The sequence below is a fragment of the Acartia tonsa genome, chromosome 14, assembly GCF_053477335.1.
Source record: "Acartia tonsa isolate MP-2025a chromosome 14, ASM5347733v1, whole genome shotgun sequence".
Lineage (NCBI taxonomy): Eukaryota > Metazoa > Arthropoda > Copepoda > Calanoida > Acartiidae > Acartia > Acartia tonsa.
The window spans coordinates 39851003-39870345 of record NC_137273.1 but is presented as its reverse complement, the minus strand read 5'-3'; the positions used below and the strand labels follow the sequence as shown (position 1 = coordinate 39870345).

The following is a 19343-nucleotide window of genomic DNA, read 5'->3' as shown; positions in this document are numbered from 1 at the left end:
ACAAAGTTGGCTCTTCTTTAGATTAAAACTATTACTACTGATTGAAAAATTTTGGATATCAGCTTTAGGAACCAACCAATCAATATTTAATAAAATTTAGTACCCAAAACGTGTTCATAATACTTTAGGTACCAGAGTAATTTTAAGTCCAATGTCCCCTCCCTCCTTGCAGTTGCAGGTAATTTTAGAGTCTGTTTTTTATATCAAATTACATAAGTTGTTAAAGTACTATAAAAACAAGATTGATTTCCAATTAAAGGCAACTTCCATAAGCAGTGAAGCACAAAAAAATAATAGTATAGACAGGCAGACAAAGCGATTTAAAGAACAGATGTTCAGTTTTCATGACAAAGAAAAGAAAAGAAAAGGGAGAAACATCCATAAGTAGCAAAGCACAAAAAATAATAGAATAGACGGACAGACATAGCGATTTATGGAACAGATGTTCAGTTTTCATGACAAAGAAAGAATGTGTAAAAAATTCAAAGAAAATCACGAAACCTTCAAAAAAAATGAAGTATGACAGATGGACTGACAAAGCAATATATGGACTAGATGCCCATGTCACGAAATTTCAGCCGAAAACAACTTATTTTCCACTTGGTGTTACAGACTTGCGATTAGACAAATAAAGTGAATTATAGAGTAGCTTCGCTACTAAAAAGAAAGGACTGGTAAATCATTGTTCTTTTAGTACTATAACTTTTTATCAGGTACATATAATAATAAAATGGATAAAAGGTACTTGGTTACTAAGTAATATATCAGGGGGTACATGCACCAAAGTACATAAAAGTACAGCAGTGCATTATGTCAAATTCATATTATTAATATACAAACAAGCGTGCATGAGATCAATATAAAAATATATAACTACTGTATGACTATAAAAAATCTAAATATAATTTTGGGCACAAAAAAGAAATGTTGGTGATTGGGGGAGAGGCCTTAGAAGTGGATTGACAATTTGACACCCACCCCAAAATATATCTATAAATTCATTAGGTTCAAACCCCCTTAAAAATTTTGATTTTAATGGTAAATAACAACCCATTGAGGTTTTGTCCCCAACCTCACAAAAAAAGCTTTAAAAAAACCCATAAATTTTCATGATTTCTCGGAGGATCTTCTATTTTATTTAATAAATGAATGGCCTAAACTGGATGGTGGAAGGTATTTGGATGGTGAGATTTTGTCCCCCCCACCCCACCCCCCCCCCCCCCCCGGCAAAAAGGCTTGGACATCCTTTAAACCAAATAGAAAAGACTTTATCTTATTTTTTAAGTAGTCATATAGTATTTTTCAAATAAATGTAATAATAATTTAAAAACAACATAAAATTTTCATGATTTCTCGAGGATCTTCTAAAAAATGGCCTAAAACTGGATGGTCGGAGGTATGGGGATGGTGAGATTTTGTCCCCCCCCCCCCAGCAAAAAGGCTTGGACATCATTTAAACCAAATCGAAAAGACTTTGTCTTATTTTTTCCAGAGTCATTCAGCATTTTTCAAATAAACGTAATAACATACTGACAATTTAAAAAAACATAAATTTTCATGATTTCTCGAGGATCTTTTTAAAAATGGCCTAAAACTGGATGGTGGGAGGTATGGGGAATGGGGATGGTGAGGTTTTGCCCCCCCCCCCCGCAAAAAAGCTTAGACATCCTTTAAACCAAATCGAAAAGACTTTCTTGTCCTATTTTCTTAAAGTCATACAGCATTTTTAAAATAAATGTTATAATGATTTAAAAACAACATAAAATTTTCATGATTTCTCGGGGATCTTCTATTTTAAGAAAAATGGCCTAAAACTGGATGGTGGAAGGTATGGGGATGGTGGCAACCTTGTGGAACACCTTGTGGCTGTACTTGCTCCTAAAACAGAGGATAGTTATTTATCGCATTGTATTATAAACACTTAACAGCTTTCCGCGGTTATAAAATGTACAATTGAATGAGAGAATTTATAATAGTTATTTCTCGCATCGTATTATAAACAGCTTTCCGCGGATATAGAATGTACAATTATAAGATTGAAACCAGTTTTTTTAGACCCGAGGTGCCAAAGGCACGGGCTAAAAAAACTGGTTTTAATATTATGATTGTACATTTTATACCTATTCGTAGAAAGCTGGATATAATACGATGCTATACATAGTTTTTTCGTATGGATGAGATCCTATCCACCGAATTCGAATGAAAACGAGAAAATTTTTTATACCAGTATAATTTACAGCCCAATGTCCACCTCCTTCCAAGTATATTATCTCAAAAGAGAACACAATAGTCAATACATGAACAAACACTTCAGCTGTGATTAACCTGGGAGTCCCAGAACGTTTTGTTATTCGTTGGCTTATCAACATTGGGTACTTAATTTTTAATGGTTGGTTCATTAAGTCTCCAAAACACTTCTTGTAATTTACAGTAGGTTTAATTTTGTGTATCATCATTAGGAATGTACATCAATTTATTGCTTACCTAACAGTTTGAACTTGATCGGGCAATGGTGTGAGGAGCATGGCATGTAGCTGCTGTACTGTAGGCACCAGATCTCTGAGGGCATAGCCGCTGTAGTGCTCCAAGGTTTTCTCCCACCCAGAAACACCTAAAAATGATTTATTTTACTTGGATCTTACACCAAATTTTCATGCATTATAATAAAGTAAACTATGTAGTGGGCTAAAATAACAATCTCCCCCCTCCCCTCCACTCCTACTGGAAAAACGGCCTTACCAATATAAGCGAGGAAAAAAAACTAAAACTTTTCTTTTGCTTATTCTTTTCTAAAAAATAATTTGGGAGACAGACTTCGTAAACCCCATCTTATGTGCCTCTAAAGGCCTTAAGGGGCGTATCTGCTGGTATAAAAAGTTGCTACACGTACCTTTGATCTTGAGGACAAGTGTGAGGGCTGCTGCCGCCAAAACGGACGGCGAGGTGTTGATGTTGAGGTCGTAGTGGAGGAGGCTGGTCTCTAATATATACCTGGCAAAGGTCAGGTCTGATACACCAACCTAAACATAATTAGTGGTTGAAATGTTTAAACACTCAACTGCAGGAGGCTAGTCTCTAGAACATACCTTGCAAAGGTCAGGTCAGATACACCAACCTAAACATAATCAGTGGTTGAAATGTTTAAACACTCAACTGAATGAATCAACCTATCAAAAAGCAGTCCCCAAAGTTGATAGGCCAATGAATATCTTAATGAAATTTAATGGAAATATGTATAATGTGAACTTATTCAATCCCTGAAAATTCTAGCTGTCTATCTTGAATCAGAATATGTGAATTTTATGTTCAATAAAATTAATATTAAATGTTTTGTTATAGTTGTTTATTTTTTTTTATATCTTACTGATTGGTTTTAAATACATCTTATGATTGCAAAAAATAAGCTCGTATTAACAATAAGGTTTTTGATATATTTTGTCTAAAAAATGCTTTTGTATTTCAAAGTTAAAATGGCCTGAAACCTGTAGAATGAGGTGTTGCTTAAATAGCGTCTGATTGGGCGATCTTAGGTATATATCAAGCGTTACGGGCTGACTGACGGACAGACAAAGTAAATTATAGAATAGTATCTTTACCAAATCTACCACAATTAAAATATTAAACTGACCTTGCAAACTTTAGCATATCTTCTGACAAATCTGTAGGACAGCGGGAAACCAATATCAAATCCAACAACCTGTAAAAGACAATCCAGAATAAAATCTAATATTTAAAGTAACAGGATATCCGTCAGTCTGTGTAGCTTAATATCTCTTCAACTTCTGTACAGAGAAATCATCCATGGAAAATAAAACATTTGTTACGTTTTCTTTTTAAAACTAAAATTGAAGGTAGACTTTTACCCACCCCCCCCCCCCCTCTTTTCCCTCAAGTGCCCCTTGAGGCGTAGTCACTAAGACCTAACTCTGCATGGTAATAGGTTAATCCTTTTTTAGTTCATGACATTCCCCTTACGATAAATGTCCAGAATTAAGAATAAGGGATCTTTAGGGACAAGACAATGGACGATAAACTGATCACCATTCCAAATGAAGATAAACACAATTAACTCTTATGTCAATTAAAATAATTGGTTGAAAAATTAGGACACTACTATAGATATGAACAAATTAATTAAAATTCAATTCAAGTATTTAGTTTTTGAGCCAACCAATATGGTTCACAAAACTTTGGGTACCCGTGCAATTTGCAGTCCATTTTATATCCCCGCCCTCTCTGAATTTTTTACGTTATAGATAAACTTTGGGTACAAAGCATACATAACTTTGGATACCTTAAGCATCTTACGCTCCATGGCCAGGATGGTGTCCCTAGTGTAGGCATCGTCACACACATACACAAAGTCGCTGACTAGGGGTGGCATCAACTCCTCCACCTTGCTGGCCAGAAGCAGCGCCGCGGCGCCGATCAACTGCAGGTTGTCCTTTGCCACCTAAGGGGGGGGGGGGGGTTTTAATGCAACCATCTCGTAATCAATGTATAAATGGCACTTAAAATTCGAATTTTGATCTGAAATTTTGTATGAGTAATCCTTGGTAGGTCTATTTTCCCTAAATCGAAAAAAAAGTTGAAAAAGTAACGGCTAACGGCTCAGCCGTTTTGCCGTTTTTAGGGTAAATCTGTCATAAATTACGTAGAAATCAACTTTTTGAAACATATTTTTGCCTTAAATCATGAGAAATGATACAAAATAACATTTTTTAGATTTCTAGTACCAGCAACTACCGGCTAGAACCGTTTGAAAACGTTTTGGATCGGAAAAGAGCATTATGTAGAGAGAGGTTTCGTGATGGATTTCGCTTGAAAATACCCAACAAATGGCTATACGGATGAGCCGCCAGCCATTAGCCGCTACTTTTCCAACTTTTTGTTCGATTTAGGGAAAATAGACCTACCAAGGATTACTCATACAAAATTTCAGATCAAAATTCCAATTCTAAGTGCCATTTATACATTGATTACGAGATGGTTGCATTAAAACCCCCCCCCCCTTATAAGATACATGTTAGTTTTTATAACAATTAGCGGCTACGCCCCTAGAGGCCTCTAGGGGGCACTTGAGGGGGAAGCCGAATTTGATAACCCAATTTCTTATTTTAGATTTTTAAAAAATATTTTTTTTTTTTTGGGGGGGGGGGGTTGGACCAATTTTTTTTAGGGGGGAGGTGTGGTGCCCCCCCCCCCCATCATTTTTAATTTTAGTTAAAAAATTAAATTTTCTTTTTTTGGGGGTGGGGATATTTTTCATTTGAGGTTTGGAGTGTCCAACCCCCCATAAAAATAGTTATAAACCTTCCCGGGACCTATGAGAATCTACCCTGTTAAGGAGAACCCGATCGGTTTAGCGGTTATCGAGATCCTTCGGTACAGACACACAAACAACCTGTTACATTAGTATAAGGATTAAAACAAAATATGAGCATTATGTGCGATGTCCTGTTTTAACTTACTACTTTTTAAAACTTGCTTATTAAAATAGATAAGAGGAGGGTAGACTCCCCCCTTCCCTTTACTAAGGTGTCCCTAGAGGCCTCGAGGGGGCGTGCAGGCTAGTATTGTTTAAACCAGCAATGGATGTAATTGTAGAACATATGTTGATATTAGGACAGGGGAAAAATTGTCGTCATTTTATGTTGCTATTTCACCCGTCATTTACTGATCAGTTATTAAATCTCGTGAGGGAAGGTATGAGGTAAAGGTGAGGGAAAAATATTTTAGCCCGCTGCAAGTTTCACTTTATTACGAGTACATGAAAATCTGGTGTAAATCCATTAAACCAGTAAGTGAAACTGTGAAAGGGGGAGGTAGGTTGTGCTAAAATTCCGTAGAGGTGTGAGTTTTAAGGCTTGAAAACAGTAGGTAGTAGAAATAAATATATAATATTATTGTCTATGGTTCTATTCAATAAGGAATACATATATTTAGTAAATATTATTGTTCTACTACTGTTTTTAAGCCTTAAAACTCACACCTTTACGAAATTTTAACACAACTAACCTCTCCTTTTATTTACCTTTTTCTTAGACAGATAGATGTCCACAATCTTGACAGCGGCATACAAGGTCTCATGGTTGAACTCAAAGCTCTCCTAAAAATATAACTGGGTTCAATCTTATGGTTTTTCATTTTAATATCCGCGGAAAGTTGTCTATGATACGATGCGATAGATATCTAATATTGACTGATTATAAAATGAGTAACAGAACTTGTAATAAGCATATCTGTGTGTATAAATCTAAACAAAATTGTGAGTCAATTTGTAACAAAAGTTCTTAAATACAGGAATGACTTACATTTTTAGGACTTTAAATAGAAGCACAGACTTTCTGGTAACGATTATAGAATTTCTACGCTTAATAGATCGTACCTAACGGTTACAATAATCATCATACAAAGTTTGTAATCAATAGAACAAATCTAACAGTTCTAAATTATTAAAAAGAGCTTTTCATTACGGACATACGGACCCTGATCACAGAAAAGTTATTTATCGCATCTTATTCAATATATTCGGTGAGAATTGTCTAGGTATGATTCGATGTTATACATAATTTTTCAGTATGACTGGAACCGATTCCAATCCACCGAAGACAGGGGCTTACAAAAATATTAATAGAAAATTGTCTATAATACGATGCTATACATTATTTTTCATAATGGCTGGAACCGGTTCTAATCCACCGGATATTAAGTCATACTGGAATAGTTGTTTTTCGAATCTTATCATAAACAGCTTTCCGCGTATATAAAATGTACTTTTTGCTCCTCGGGGCTAAAATAACTGGTTTTGATCCTATGATTGTACATTTTATATTCGTGGAAAACTGGATATAATACGATACTAGACATAGCTTTCTCGTGTAGATTAAAACCGGTTTTAATTCACCGGATATTAAGCCATGCTGGAAAAGCTTTTAAAAATGCGGCTACCTATACTTTTACCATCCAAAAATAGTCGTGAATATTCGATGCTATACATTATTTTTCAGTATGTCTTTAGTTTAAAAATTCTGCTACCTGTACTTCAACCATCCAGTCGACAAGAATGGCTCTCATGACGGGTGTCAAATCTGCCTGGGCGCGGATATAATCCACCACCGTAAACGCTGACTCTCTAAAAAACAATTTTTTTTTTATGTGGGAATATTAAGGGAAAATCGATGCACATCCCAAATGATTACACACAAAATTACCCCTTCTGTAAAATTAAATTACACTAAAATTCAATATAAGTAATCAAAAGATTAAGATTTTTACTCAGGGATCTAAAGGGATAAGACAATGACCTATAAATTGGTAAACATCCAAATTGATGATACACAAAATTACCTCTTCTTGAGGTTATTATCAAAGGTTGAAAAGTTTGGACAATAAACCAAAATTAAAGTTCCTAAAGCTTTTAAGCCAAAGCATAAGAAAACGTTATTATAACACATTGGGTACTAGAGTAATAAACAGCCCAATGTACCCTCCCTCCCTGGTTTTCATGTCTTTTATTACCTACCTAGATTTATAATACTGGAAGATGTCCCTCGCGTATTCTGCAATTTCGTTGGGGTCTTCTTTGGTCAACAAATCAAAATCCTCAACACCTAGGTAACAAAAATTATAATACAACAAGTGCATTTCCAGTATGGCTTCGAAACCGATTAATAATCCAAGTATTAGAACCGGTTCTTAGTCATACTGAAAAATTACGTATAGCATCGTTTTATATTCAGTTTTCTACTCATATAAAAATGTACAATCACAAGATTAAAACATTTTCAGGGCGACCACCGCCTTTTTGATATTAATATTGAAAATAACGTACCACAAAAAAACTACAATGAACACAATAACGTACATCTTTTGAAAAAATAACGTACAATAACGTACCATAAAACACATATACATCTATAATACAAAGTAGTACGATGTCTGTCTGTCTGTCGGAAGCTTAAGATCTCAGTAACCACTGAACCGATTGGGCTCTACTCTTCAGGGAATATACCTACTGGTCCTGGGATGGTTTTAAGCTATTTTCTTGGGGGGTGGGACAACCCCCCCCCCAAAAAAAAAATGAAAAATATCCCCCTAAAAAAAATTCTTTTAAAACTGAAATCAAAAAAGGAAAGTTCGACTACCCCGCTTACCCCCCCCCCCAAAAAAAAAAAAAAATTTCCCCCTCCCCAATTCTTTTTTTTACTTTTTCTTTCTAAATCTAAATAACACCTCTTGATTAAACCTCTTTGGGCAAAGCCTGGGTGTTAACTACCCCCCCTTAATTACATCCCCTAAAAAAATTTAATCATGTAAATAGTACCAACTAATAATGAGGTTTATATTCATTTATTTAAGTACGATTAAATATTCCAGCATCTTCGCCCCTAGCCTCTAGGGGCATCACCAAAAGAGGTATTGTAAAGTTTTTTTTAAAGGGAGTTTCCCCACCTCACTTACTTGTTATATTTTACAAAAAGAAAAAGAATTTTTTTTTTGGAGGGGGGGATTCTTTGCCTAAAACCACAACAGGACCAGTAGGTATATTACCTGAAGAGTAGAACCCAATTGGTTCAGCGGTTACCGAGATCTTAAGCTTAAGAAAGACGAATAGATAGATAGACATCGTTCTACTTTGCATTCCTATATGTACAAGAAAACATAAATATCAACTAAAAATTATCTTGCTAACTGATGAACAAATATGATACTCTTTTAAAGTTTAACTTTGCATATGTCCTGATAAGGTTTGTAATTGGCTTAGAGGAATTTTTTTTATATTTACTGAAATGCTTGATTGATTTTTTTTTATTTTATGGCAGCTTCACTATGACGTCATAAATCCCAGGATAAATTGGTAAAATGGCGCGCGAAGCGCAGAGAAATTTTTTTGTAGTTTTTATGAAATAAAAATTTTTATGAAACACAAATGTAATTAATGATTACTAAAACTAATCATACATTACAGAAAAACGTACAATAACGTATGCTGAAATGTTCATATTGTACACAAAAATCAATAACGAACAAAAACGTACCAAAAAACCTAAAAATGGTGTTCAATATGAACATATTGAACATAACGTACATGGTGGTCACCCTGCATTTTTTTTTCGCGCCTGCCTTCGGGGCTAAAAAACTGGTTTTAATCATATAATTGTACATTTTAATATCCGCGGAAAGCTATGCGATAAATAACTATTAAAAGGTCCTTATTTGTATCTAACCTTTCTTTTGTCTAATTTGTAAAAGTTGAATATTTAAAAAAATGATTTTTAATATGATAATATAGCAAAATAACATATACAAAATTTTAGAAGACCACTGTTTTGGAGGCCCCAACGGCCATAATTATTACGAGGCAGCATTATTTTTTATTAATTGAAGAATTTTCCGTTTTTTCAAATAAAAATACATCAATTATCGTGGATCCAAATATAGATCCCTGCGAAACTCCATTCTCAAAATGTGAGACACAAGACAGACATCCTGTTACTTTTATATTATAAAGCCTTTCTTACCTTGAGGTACAGGCGGACGGACAGGGGAGACAATGGTGAAATCTGGTGTGGGCAAACTGAGCACCAAATCTGCTGAACTATTATCAACACAGAAATAAGGTTTATTATATAATATCAGGGATCTTAAGGGATAAGACAACTAAATTAATATACAGCCCTAATGATGCTAAATAAAATCACCCTTATCTAGGTTATGGACACGTCTTGTTTGGAACCAGATAATCAAAATTCAATAAAAATGCTTAAAGTTTTTAAGCCAACGAATACCAGAACATGTTTATAAACTTTATTAACCAATGTAAGGGGGGGGTTTTTAATGCAACCATCTCGTAATCAATGTATAAATGGCACTTAGAATTCGAATTTCGATCTCAAATTTTGCATGAGTAATCCTTGGTAGGTCTATTTTCCCTAAATCGAACAAAAAGTTGGAAAAGTAACGGCTGGCAGCTGGCGGCTCAGCCGTTTAGCCGTTTTTTTGCCTATTTTCAGGGTTAATTCATCATTAATTACGTAGGAATCAACTTTTTAAAACATATTTTTGGTTTAATTCATGTTAAATGATAGCAATAACCATTTTTTAAATTTCTAGTACCAGCTGCTAAACGGCTAGAACCGGCTGAAAACGGCTGGCTGCTGCCAAGAGTAAGAATAGTTGATAGGGCATGTGACATGTCTAGGGGTAGGTTTTTATGGTTGCTGAGCTCAAAAATGCTACCAAAAATAGTGGCAGCCCATCCATATGGCAGCTGGGTAACAGCTGCAGCTCAGCTGGTAGCGGCCAAGAGTAGAATGGGTAGATAGGGCTTGTGACATGTCTAGGGGTAGGTTTTTATGGGTGCTGAGCTCAAAAATTCATCCCTATGGCAGCTGGGTAACGGCCGCTGCTCAGCTGGGAGCAGCCAAGAGTAGAATGAGTAGATAGGGCTTGTGACGTGTCTAGGGGTAGGTTTTTAGAGTGCTGAGCTCATAAATACTATTAAAAAGTAGGTTTTTATGGTTGCTGAGCTCAAAAATGCTACCAAAAATAGTGGCAGCCCATCCACATGGCAGCTGGGTAAAAGCTACAGCTCAGCTGGGAGCGCCCAAGAGTAGAATGAGTACATAGTGCTTGTGAGGTGTCTAGGGATAAGTTTTTTTGGGTGCTGAGCTCAAAAATACTACCAAAAATAGTGGCCGCCTATCAATATGGCAGCTGGGTAACAGCTGCATCTAAGCTTGGAGCGGCCAAGAGTAGAATGAGTTCATAGGGCTTGTGAGGTGTCTAGGGATAGGTTTTATTGGGTGCTGAGCTCAAAATTACTACCAAAAATAGTGGCCGCCTATCAATATGGCAGCTGGGTAACAGCTGCATCTAAGCTGGGAGCGGCCAAGAGTAGAATGAGTTCATAGGGCTTGTGAGGTGTCTAGGGATAGGTTTTATTGGGTGCTGAGCTCAAAAATACTACCAAAAATAGTGGCCGCCTATCAATATGGCAGCTGGGTAACAGCTGCATCTAAGCTGGGAGCGGCCAAGAGTAGAATGAGTTCATAGGGCTTGTGAGGTGTCTAGGGATAGGTTTTATTGGGTGCTGAGCTCAAAAATATTACCAAAAATAGTGGCCGCTTATCAATATGGCAGCTGGGTAACATCTACATCTAAGCTGGGAGCGGCTAAGAGTAGAATGAGTTCATAGGGCTTGTGGCGTGTTTAGGGGTAGGTTTTCATGGGTGCTGAGCTCAAAAATACTACCAAAAAAAGTGGCCGCCCATCCATATTGCAGCTGGGTAACAGCTAAGCTTAGCAGTTAGCCGTTATTTAAGACTCATTGACTATTGGATTATTGAAGGATAACCAAATATTGAATATTTCAGTATAAATACACGATTGTCATTTTATATTATTAATAACAACACCTTATTAATGTATTGATTTAGTTGTTAAACGGCTGAAATTGGCTGAGAACAGTTACCAACAGATAAAAGTAAACGTTTAAGACATAGCTTGTGATGTGTCAAAAAGGTGTAAGTTTTTATAGGTGCCAAGCTCATTAATACTCCCAAAAATAGAAAAGCCCATCCACATGGCAGCATGGTAGGGGCTGCTGCTCAGCTGTAGCTGTTACCCAGCTGCCATATAGACAGGCCATAACTTTTATTGGTAGTATTTTAGAGCTCAACACCCATAAAAACCTACCCCTAGACACATCACATGCTATATACTTTTGGCTATTGATAGCTGTTCTCAGCCGTTGTTTAGTAGTTTTCAGCCCTTGAAACAGTGAAATCTAGTAATTAAAAAGAGTTATTAGTAATATATCCATGAAAAAAAAGGTAAAATGTTAATTGGGAGAAGTTTAATTCCACTGAAATAATCAATTTTTTAAGCCTCAAAAAACAGCTGAGCTGTGGCCATTACCCAGCTGCCACATAGAAGTGACGGCACTAATTTTTGTAGTATTTTAGTGCTCAGCGCCCATTAAAACCTACCCCTAGACACATCAGAAGCCCTATCTACTCATCTACTTTTGGCCGCTCCCAGCTGAGCTGCGGCCGTTACCCAGCTGCCATATGGATGGGCGGCCACTATTTTTGGTAGTATTTTTTATCTCAGCACCCCTAAAAACCTATCCCTAGACACGTCAAAAGCCCTATCTACTCATTCTACTCTTGGCCGCTCCCAGCTGAGCTGCGGCCATTACCCAGCTGCCATATGGTTGGGCGGCTACTACTTTTTGTAGTAGTATTGAGCTCAGCACCCATAACAACCTACCCCTAGACACGTCACAAGCCCTATCTACTCATTCTACTCTTTACCGCTCCAAGGTGAGCTGCAGCTGTTACCCAGCTGCCATATGGATGGGCTGCCACTATTTTTGGTAGTATTTTTTTTTGCGCTTATTACCCCTAAAAACATACCCCTAGACACGTCACAAGCCCTATCTACACATTCTACTCTTGGCCGCTCCCAGCTCAGCAGCGGCCGTTACCCAGCTGCCATATGATTTAGCTGCCACTATTTTTGGTAGTATTTTTGAGCTCAGCACCCATAAAAACCTACCCCTAGACACGTCACAAGCCCTATCTACTCATTCTACTCTTGGCCGCTACCAGCTGAGCTGCAGCTGTTACCCAGCTGCCATATGGATGGGCTGCCACTATTTTTGGTAGCATTTTTGAGCTCAGCAACCATAAAAACCTACCCCTAGACACGTCACAAGCCCTATCTACTCATTCTACTCTTTACCGCTCCAAGGTGAGCTGCAGCTGTTACCCAGCTGCCATATGGATGGGCTGCCACTATTTTTGGTAGCATTTTTGAGCTCAGCAACCATAAAAACCTACCCCTAGACATGTCACATGCCCTATCAACTCTTCATACTCTTAGCAGCTCCCAGCCGTTTTCAGCCGGTTCTAGCCGTTTAGCAGCTGGTACTAGAAATTTAAAAAATGGTTATTGCTATCATTTAACATGAATTAAACTAAAAATATGTTTTAAAAAATTGATTCCTACGTAATTAATGATGAATTTGCCCTGAAAATAGGCAAAAAACGGCTAAATGGCTGAGCCGCCAGCTGCCAGCCGTTACTTTTCCAACTTTTTGTTCGATTTAGGGAAAATAGACCTACCAAGGATTATTCATGCAAAATTTGAGATCGAAATTCGAATTCTAAGTGCCATTTATACATTGATTACGAGATGGTTGCATTAAAAACCCCCCCCTTTACATCCTAATGTCCCCTCTTTCTGCATCTTTCTAACTTTTAATATACATAGAAATAAATACCTACAACTTTTTCATGTGATATGTGTGCTTTTCTATCTTTTAATATTCATATTTTTAGTAGCGAAGCTACTCTATAATTTGAAATGTCCGTCCGTCTGTCCGTCTTAGTTTGGGGGAAACGTAAATTTCTCGGCTTCTTTAAAAGATAAAAGGCTGAAATTTTTTGAGACAACATTCCTATTATTAAGGAGCACAATTAACTATAAAACATCAATGGGGGTCGGACCGCTTTTTAGCAGGTTTTAGGCTATTTTTGTGTTTTTCATATTTTTCTCCATATCTTTGGTGTTTATGGTCCGATTTCCAAAATTTTTTCAGTTAAAGATATCAAAATTTAATTTCCTGTCGATTTAAGAAAACAACTATGACGGTCAGACTATCTTTAAGCAGGTTTTAGGCTATTTTTGTATTTTTCACATTTTCTTTCATACCTTTGGTGTTTATGGTCCGATTTCCAAAATTTTTTCAGTTAAAGATATCAAAATTGAATTTCCTGTTGATTTAAGAAAACAACTGTGACGGTCTTTAAGCCGGTTTTAAGCTATTTTTGAATTTTCACATTTTATTCCATACCTTTGGTGTTTATGGTCCGATTTCCAAAATTTTTTCAGTTATAGATATCAAAATTAAATTTTCTATCGTTTAAAGAAAACAACTATGACGGTCAGTATTGCCTTTTTTCAGGTTTTTGGCTATTTTTATATTTTTTACATTTTTCTTAATATCTTTGGTTATTATGGTCCGTTTTTTTTAAATTTTTGTAGTTAAACATATCAAAATTAAATTTCCCGTTGTTTTGAGCATCCACTATGCAATTTACTTTAACCATCAGTCAGTTTATCATAGTACTGAAATATAAATATTAAGAAATTAAAAAAAAATGTTGAAAAGGTTTCGTGATTTTTTCCTAATATACATGCTTTTGACAACTAATATCTAAATCCTTATTTAATTGTTTGTGCTTCGCTACTTATGGATGTTGTCATCCTTGTTTTAGTATTACTGACAGAGCAACGGACAAAGCAAATCATATACTGGATGCTCAATGGTGTAGGGAAACTTCATCCAAAAAATCCAGCCGTCTATCTTGAATAACCGCTGTTCAAATAAATTCTTACAGCATTACAGACTGACGTACGGACTAGAAAAGTGAATTATATTTATCTATCCTTATAATGAAGTAAGAGGATGTCTGCTTGTCTGTCTGTTTGTGTGTACCGAAGGACCTAGCTAACCGCTGAACCGATTAGGCTCTTCTTAACAGGGTAGCTTCTCATAGGTCCCGGGAAGGTTTATAACTATTTGGGGGAGGATACCACCACCCTCCCAAGAGAAATCACAAAAAAATAAAAATAAAATTTTACTTATAAAGACTTGAACGCAACATTGATAGGTAACGTATTATTTACGTAGCCGCTAGTGTATAGATAAACCATATTTGTTGCCTGGTGCTGGTGGCACTGGAGTCGGGACTCTGGAGGCCGCAGCCGATAATTTCCATAGAGGATTCACTTTCACCATAGCTCTCATTGTCCGCCTTAACATAATGAATAATAAAATAACCAGGGATCGGAAGCCTCACGTAAGCCGCGCATAAGCCTCAGTTTTAAACCTGCTTGTGAGCAGAAAAAAAAATTTCAGAAAGAAGGATTGTCTGCTAAAGAGCCGTTTTATACATCCAGCTGAATTTTATAGTGATAAAATCACGATTTCACTGAGGCTTACACGCGGCTTACGTGAGGCTTCCGATCCCTAAAAATAACTGTGGATATTTGTCATGGGAAAAAGGGGGTTATTTTTTTTCGCGAATTTTCCATAAAGTTGAGTGTATCCTTTCAGTCAAATGCTTTATTAAGTCAAATTGTTCTTAATAAGAACATTTGTCCAAAAAAGTAACACCAAACTTTACGGAGAATAAGCAAAAAAATCATCTTTTTTGTCGTCAATTTAGGTTGGTACAATAGTCCTCATTTATTGGTCAGTTCGTTTATCTAGTTAAAATGGGAGGAAATGGGATAAAAGAAAGGGATGTAGGGTACCTTTATGTTGGCCAACTGAAAACATTTTGGAAAACAGCTAAGATACGGCAAAAATCTAATATTCAGACTAGTGATGGGAATCCGGATCCGGAATCCGAATCCGGAATCCGGAATCCACCCAATTTTCGGCCAATTTTGAAATCCGAATCCGGAATCCGTTTTTTAGAGCGGATTCCGGATTCTAAATTGGTAGGCTAAATTTAATTTAAATAGGTTAGAAAATACCAAGCACATTTTTAGGACATACGTAGCACTTAAATTTTTAAATTTACTAATGTGATGTAAATGTTTTAGTTATGTTGGAAGTCAACACTTTAAACAAATCAAGGCTTCAACCAAGTAACATAGTGATAAATTAACGAAAAAAGCTATCCCTCTGTGACGGACGGCCTTTTAAAATACTGCTAGAATCCGGAATCCGAATCCGGAATCCGCCAAAAATAAGAATCCGGAATCCGCAAGAATCCGTCACTTTTTTTGACGGATTCCATCAGAATCCGGAATCCGGCCCAAAAATTCGACGGATTCCCATCCCTATAGACACTCACACACATCCAACTACTTGGTCATAAAGCAAAACCTTTGTATATACCTTGTTATCTTTCTGTTCATCTGATTTCTCAATTTTCTTACCCCGACGCAAACTTTTGCGTAAAAGTCCAGCAATGAAATGTCCACCTGAATAAAAATTTCCCGTATATATTTAAGTAACATAATGTGTATCTGTCTGTCTGTAACCAAGGATCTCGATAACCACCGAACCGATATGGTTCCATTTTACATTGTAGTTTCTTATGGGCCCAGGGAAGGTTTATAATCAGTAATCACCCACCACCCTAAGAGAAATCATTCCTAGACATTTTTTATACTTTTCTGTTATAAAATTAATCTTTAAACTTCCCCAAACTCCCAACATCACAAGTGCATTAACAGGCTATTTCATGGTAGTAGCCGATAGTATTTCATGAAGTTGAAAAATCTTTTAGTATGTCCGTTTAAAAGTTCAAATATCACTACCTAATCGAATTAGGGATTTAAATTTTTTTTTTTTGGGGGGGGGAGTTTATTCTTTAGAATGTTACCTTTGCTAAGTGTGCTAGAATTATTGCCAGCCGCTGCCGCAGTCGTCTTGTTTGTGATTTCACCAAGTGCAGCGCGTTTTCCAAGTCCCTGGCGGTCGACTTCATCTGTGGCCTTCCGTTTCTTTCCCGCGGCAGCTGTGATCAGCGGTTGGGAAGACTTGTCTGCAAATAAAAACATTATGTCGAAATATAATCAACTAGCAGATTCGCCCCCTTGCCTCTAGGGGCTTTGCCCTAAGATGTAAAGAACTGGGTTTGATCAGTTTCTTTGTAGGAAATTAGGTTGCATTGTAAAGAATTTTTGTTTCTTGGGGGGGGGTTGGAGGTGTCCTATCCCCGAAGAAAATAGCTTTTAACATCCACAGGACCAGTAGGTATATTCCCTGGAGAATAGAATCCAATCGGTTCAGCGGTTTTCGAGATCTTAAGCTACAGACAAACAATCAGATTTGTATTATATATTTCACATCTATAATACAAAGTTAAACGAGGTCTGTTTGACCGTCTGAAGCTTAAGATCTTTGAAACCATGGACTCAAATCTTCAGGGAACATAGCTACTGGTTCTGTGAAAGGGTTTAGGCTATTTTCTTGGATGGTGAGAAATCCCCAACCAAAAATTTATCAACAATATACCTAATAAACGGTTCGAAAAAACAGGGATAAGTCATTGGTTGATAAATAGATATCAATCACAATTGTACCTACTATAGATAAAAATTATTGGTTAAAAGTTTGAATGCTAACCAACCAATCAAAATTTAATAGGAGTACCCCAAATTTATAAGTAACAAGCTTATAAAACTTTGGGTACCAATGGATACAATGTCCCCTCCCTAAGTAAGTGAATATAAACATTACCTGCCCCAAACTTCTTTGCTGGCAGCATAATCTGAGTCACGTTCTCCCTGGTCACATTAGAGGAACTTCTTGTAGCTCTAGCAGCCATTTTCAAAACAATATCAAAAACAAAAATCCAAGAAAAGTTTTATAAAAAATGTGGGTAAAATCTGAAAATAGAGAGGGCTTGTGAATAATATGATATTTTGTGTGTGTGCGACGCTCTTCATTTGTTGTCTCTCTTTTTAGGTTTAGTTTCATTTTATTTTTGTAGATTATTATGTCTAGCAGTTGTAGATAAAATTAATATTTTTGCCAAGAAAGGATAAGACAATGGACGATAAATTGATGTACAATCCCAATTGGATAGGCCCTTTCTGAAGATAAAAATTATTCTTTGAAAACTTAAACACTATTAATTTTTAAGCCAAAGTGTTAAGGCAATACATGAAAATTAGGTACTAATACAATTTACAGTCCAAAGTCCCTTCTCTTACTGGGTTTTAAAACTTAGTTTTTATATTAAAATCATATAATTAGTTATCAAGTGGGCTTAAAACAAATTAAAAGTAATTTAGAATATTTAAAGAAATAAAATTTTAGAAAATGTATTAATATTTCAACCACTAGAAATAATAGTATACTCTTATGCAACAAATATATAACAGAATTACGAACAAAATTTTTTGACTTAAAATCATTTAATACATAATAACAAAATGGAGTTAGGTATACCTTTTAAGTCTTTGAAACCACCACGGGCAAAATAGCATGATACAATGGTAAAACAAAACATATTTTGTACAGTAGGTAGATAGATATAATATTCATTATTAATAACTTTTCAAAAGATATTTCATATTTTAAGGACTAAAAAAATGCCTTAATACATTTTCATTTATCAGGCACTAGGCTTCGCATTTTCGCGCGCAAATTCTCTTGTACTGCCGCAACACTACGCGGCAATGCACATTTAAACACATTTTCGCACGCGTACCACGCCGCAATGCAACACGACGCGGCATTGCACATTGTAAACACATTTTGCGCGCAATTTCTATTGTACTGTCACCGCAGCAATGCAACACGACGCGGCATTTCGCATTTAAACATACATTCTGGCGCATTTTTCTTTCATATTCAAACAGTGTACAAGTTGCAAACAAATGAGCAATGCAAAGAAAGAGAGAGAATGCAAAAAAATATAACTGAGAAAACAAATTATAACAAAAACTAAGGTACATAGTGTAGTATATAATATTGAAAAATTTAGGTTTGGAGAAAAATAAACATATTGTAGTGCATGTCAAGTAAATTCAAAGTTTTAAATTATTAAAATTACAATATTAATTTACAATAAATGAGCAACTTATGAAGTTTTTTTTCATAAAAACTATATTCATTTGTTCAATATTATTAGACTTAGAAAAAATGGATTGTTTCTAAAAAAATTAAATGAATTTTTAAAAAATTCACGTCTTAAATAAAAATATTAAAACCTTACCTTAAATAAACAAGAATAAAGGTCATTAGAAACGCAGTATATAAACTGTAAAATGAAAAACCGGTTCAGAAAATATTTTTAAAAATGCTTTGGAGTAGGTAATACTTTAGTCATAAAAAGGTATTCATTTATATGCTGCTATTCCAACTCAGGGATCTAAAGGGATAAGACAATGGCCGATTAATTGATTAACATCCCCATTGATGATACACAAAATTACCCCTTCTGTAGATGATAATTAGTGGTTGAATCGATTGGACCATAATCAAAATAAAATTTAAGTCCCCAAGGATGTTAAGCCAAAGAATAGAAAATCATTATAAAACTTTTGGGACTAGTGTAATAATCACCCCATTGTCCCCTCGCCTCCCCGATTCCAACTAAATACAAGACACACGGAAAAAAATAAATTTATCTTAAAAATTAACAATAAGATGATAATGCAAATTATCCTTACAACTTATGGTTTGATAGTTTCTTCGCCCCTAGTCTCTAGGAGAGGGTAAATCACCATATGATATTTATAAAGCTTCCTTGAATAGTACAATCAAATTGGACCAGAAATTTTAGAGTTCTTTAATTTCAGGC

General features: G+C 35.8%; 2 protein-coding genes across 12 annotated transcripts in view; both read right to left on the bottom strand.

Annotated features, from left to right (window-relative positions):
- Window positions 1–201: 201 nt before the first annotated feature.
- LOC145305864 (G2/mitotic-specific cyclin-B3-like) lies at window positions 202–17431 on the bottom strand. 5 transcript variants are annotated; one of them, XR_013874755.1, is made up of 15 exons: window positions 17273–17431; window positions 16413–16574; window positions 15923–16008; window positions 14737–14828; window positions 9525–9601; window positions 7526–7613; window positions 7039–7135; window positions 6035–6109; window positions 4295–4453; window positions 3629–3697; window positions 2891–3020; window positions 2485–2611; window positions 1720–1878; window positions 698–873; window positions 202–228 (listed from the first exon to the last, which is right to left on the bottom strand). XR_013874755.1 is itself a non-coding variant. In XM_080147696.1 (14 exons), exons 1-13 carry the CDS (start codon window positions 17358–17360, stop codon window positions 1809–1811), a joined length of 1320 nt encoding a protein of 439 aa, XP_080003822.1. In that variant the 5' UTR covers window positions 17361–17431; the 3' UTR covers window positions 1279–1376. The 5 variants fall into 5 exon arrangements, 2 of the variants coding, with proteins under 2 accessions (XP_080003822.1, XP_080003823.1); XR_013874757.1 differs by lacking the exon at window positions 202–228 and having other exon boundaries at window positions 704–884; XR_013874756.1 differs by lacking the exon at window positions 202–228 and having other exon boundaries at window positions 704–876.
- The window catches only part of LOC145305862 (uncharacterized), a 17562-nt gene continuing 15639 nt past the window's right edge, over window positions 17421–19343 (bottom strand). For 2 of the 7 annotated variants that reach the window (XR_013874754.1, XM_080147691.1), the window contains exon 22: window positions 19157–19207. The gene's annotated coding sequence lies outside the window, so the exon portion shown is untranslated. Of the gene's footprint in view, window positions 17536–17875; window positions 18694–19110; window positions 19215–19343 lie in introns of those variants that run through there. The other 5 variants (XR_013874753.1, XM_080147695.1, XM_080147694.1 and 2 more) reach the window with 5 other exon arrangements.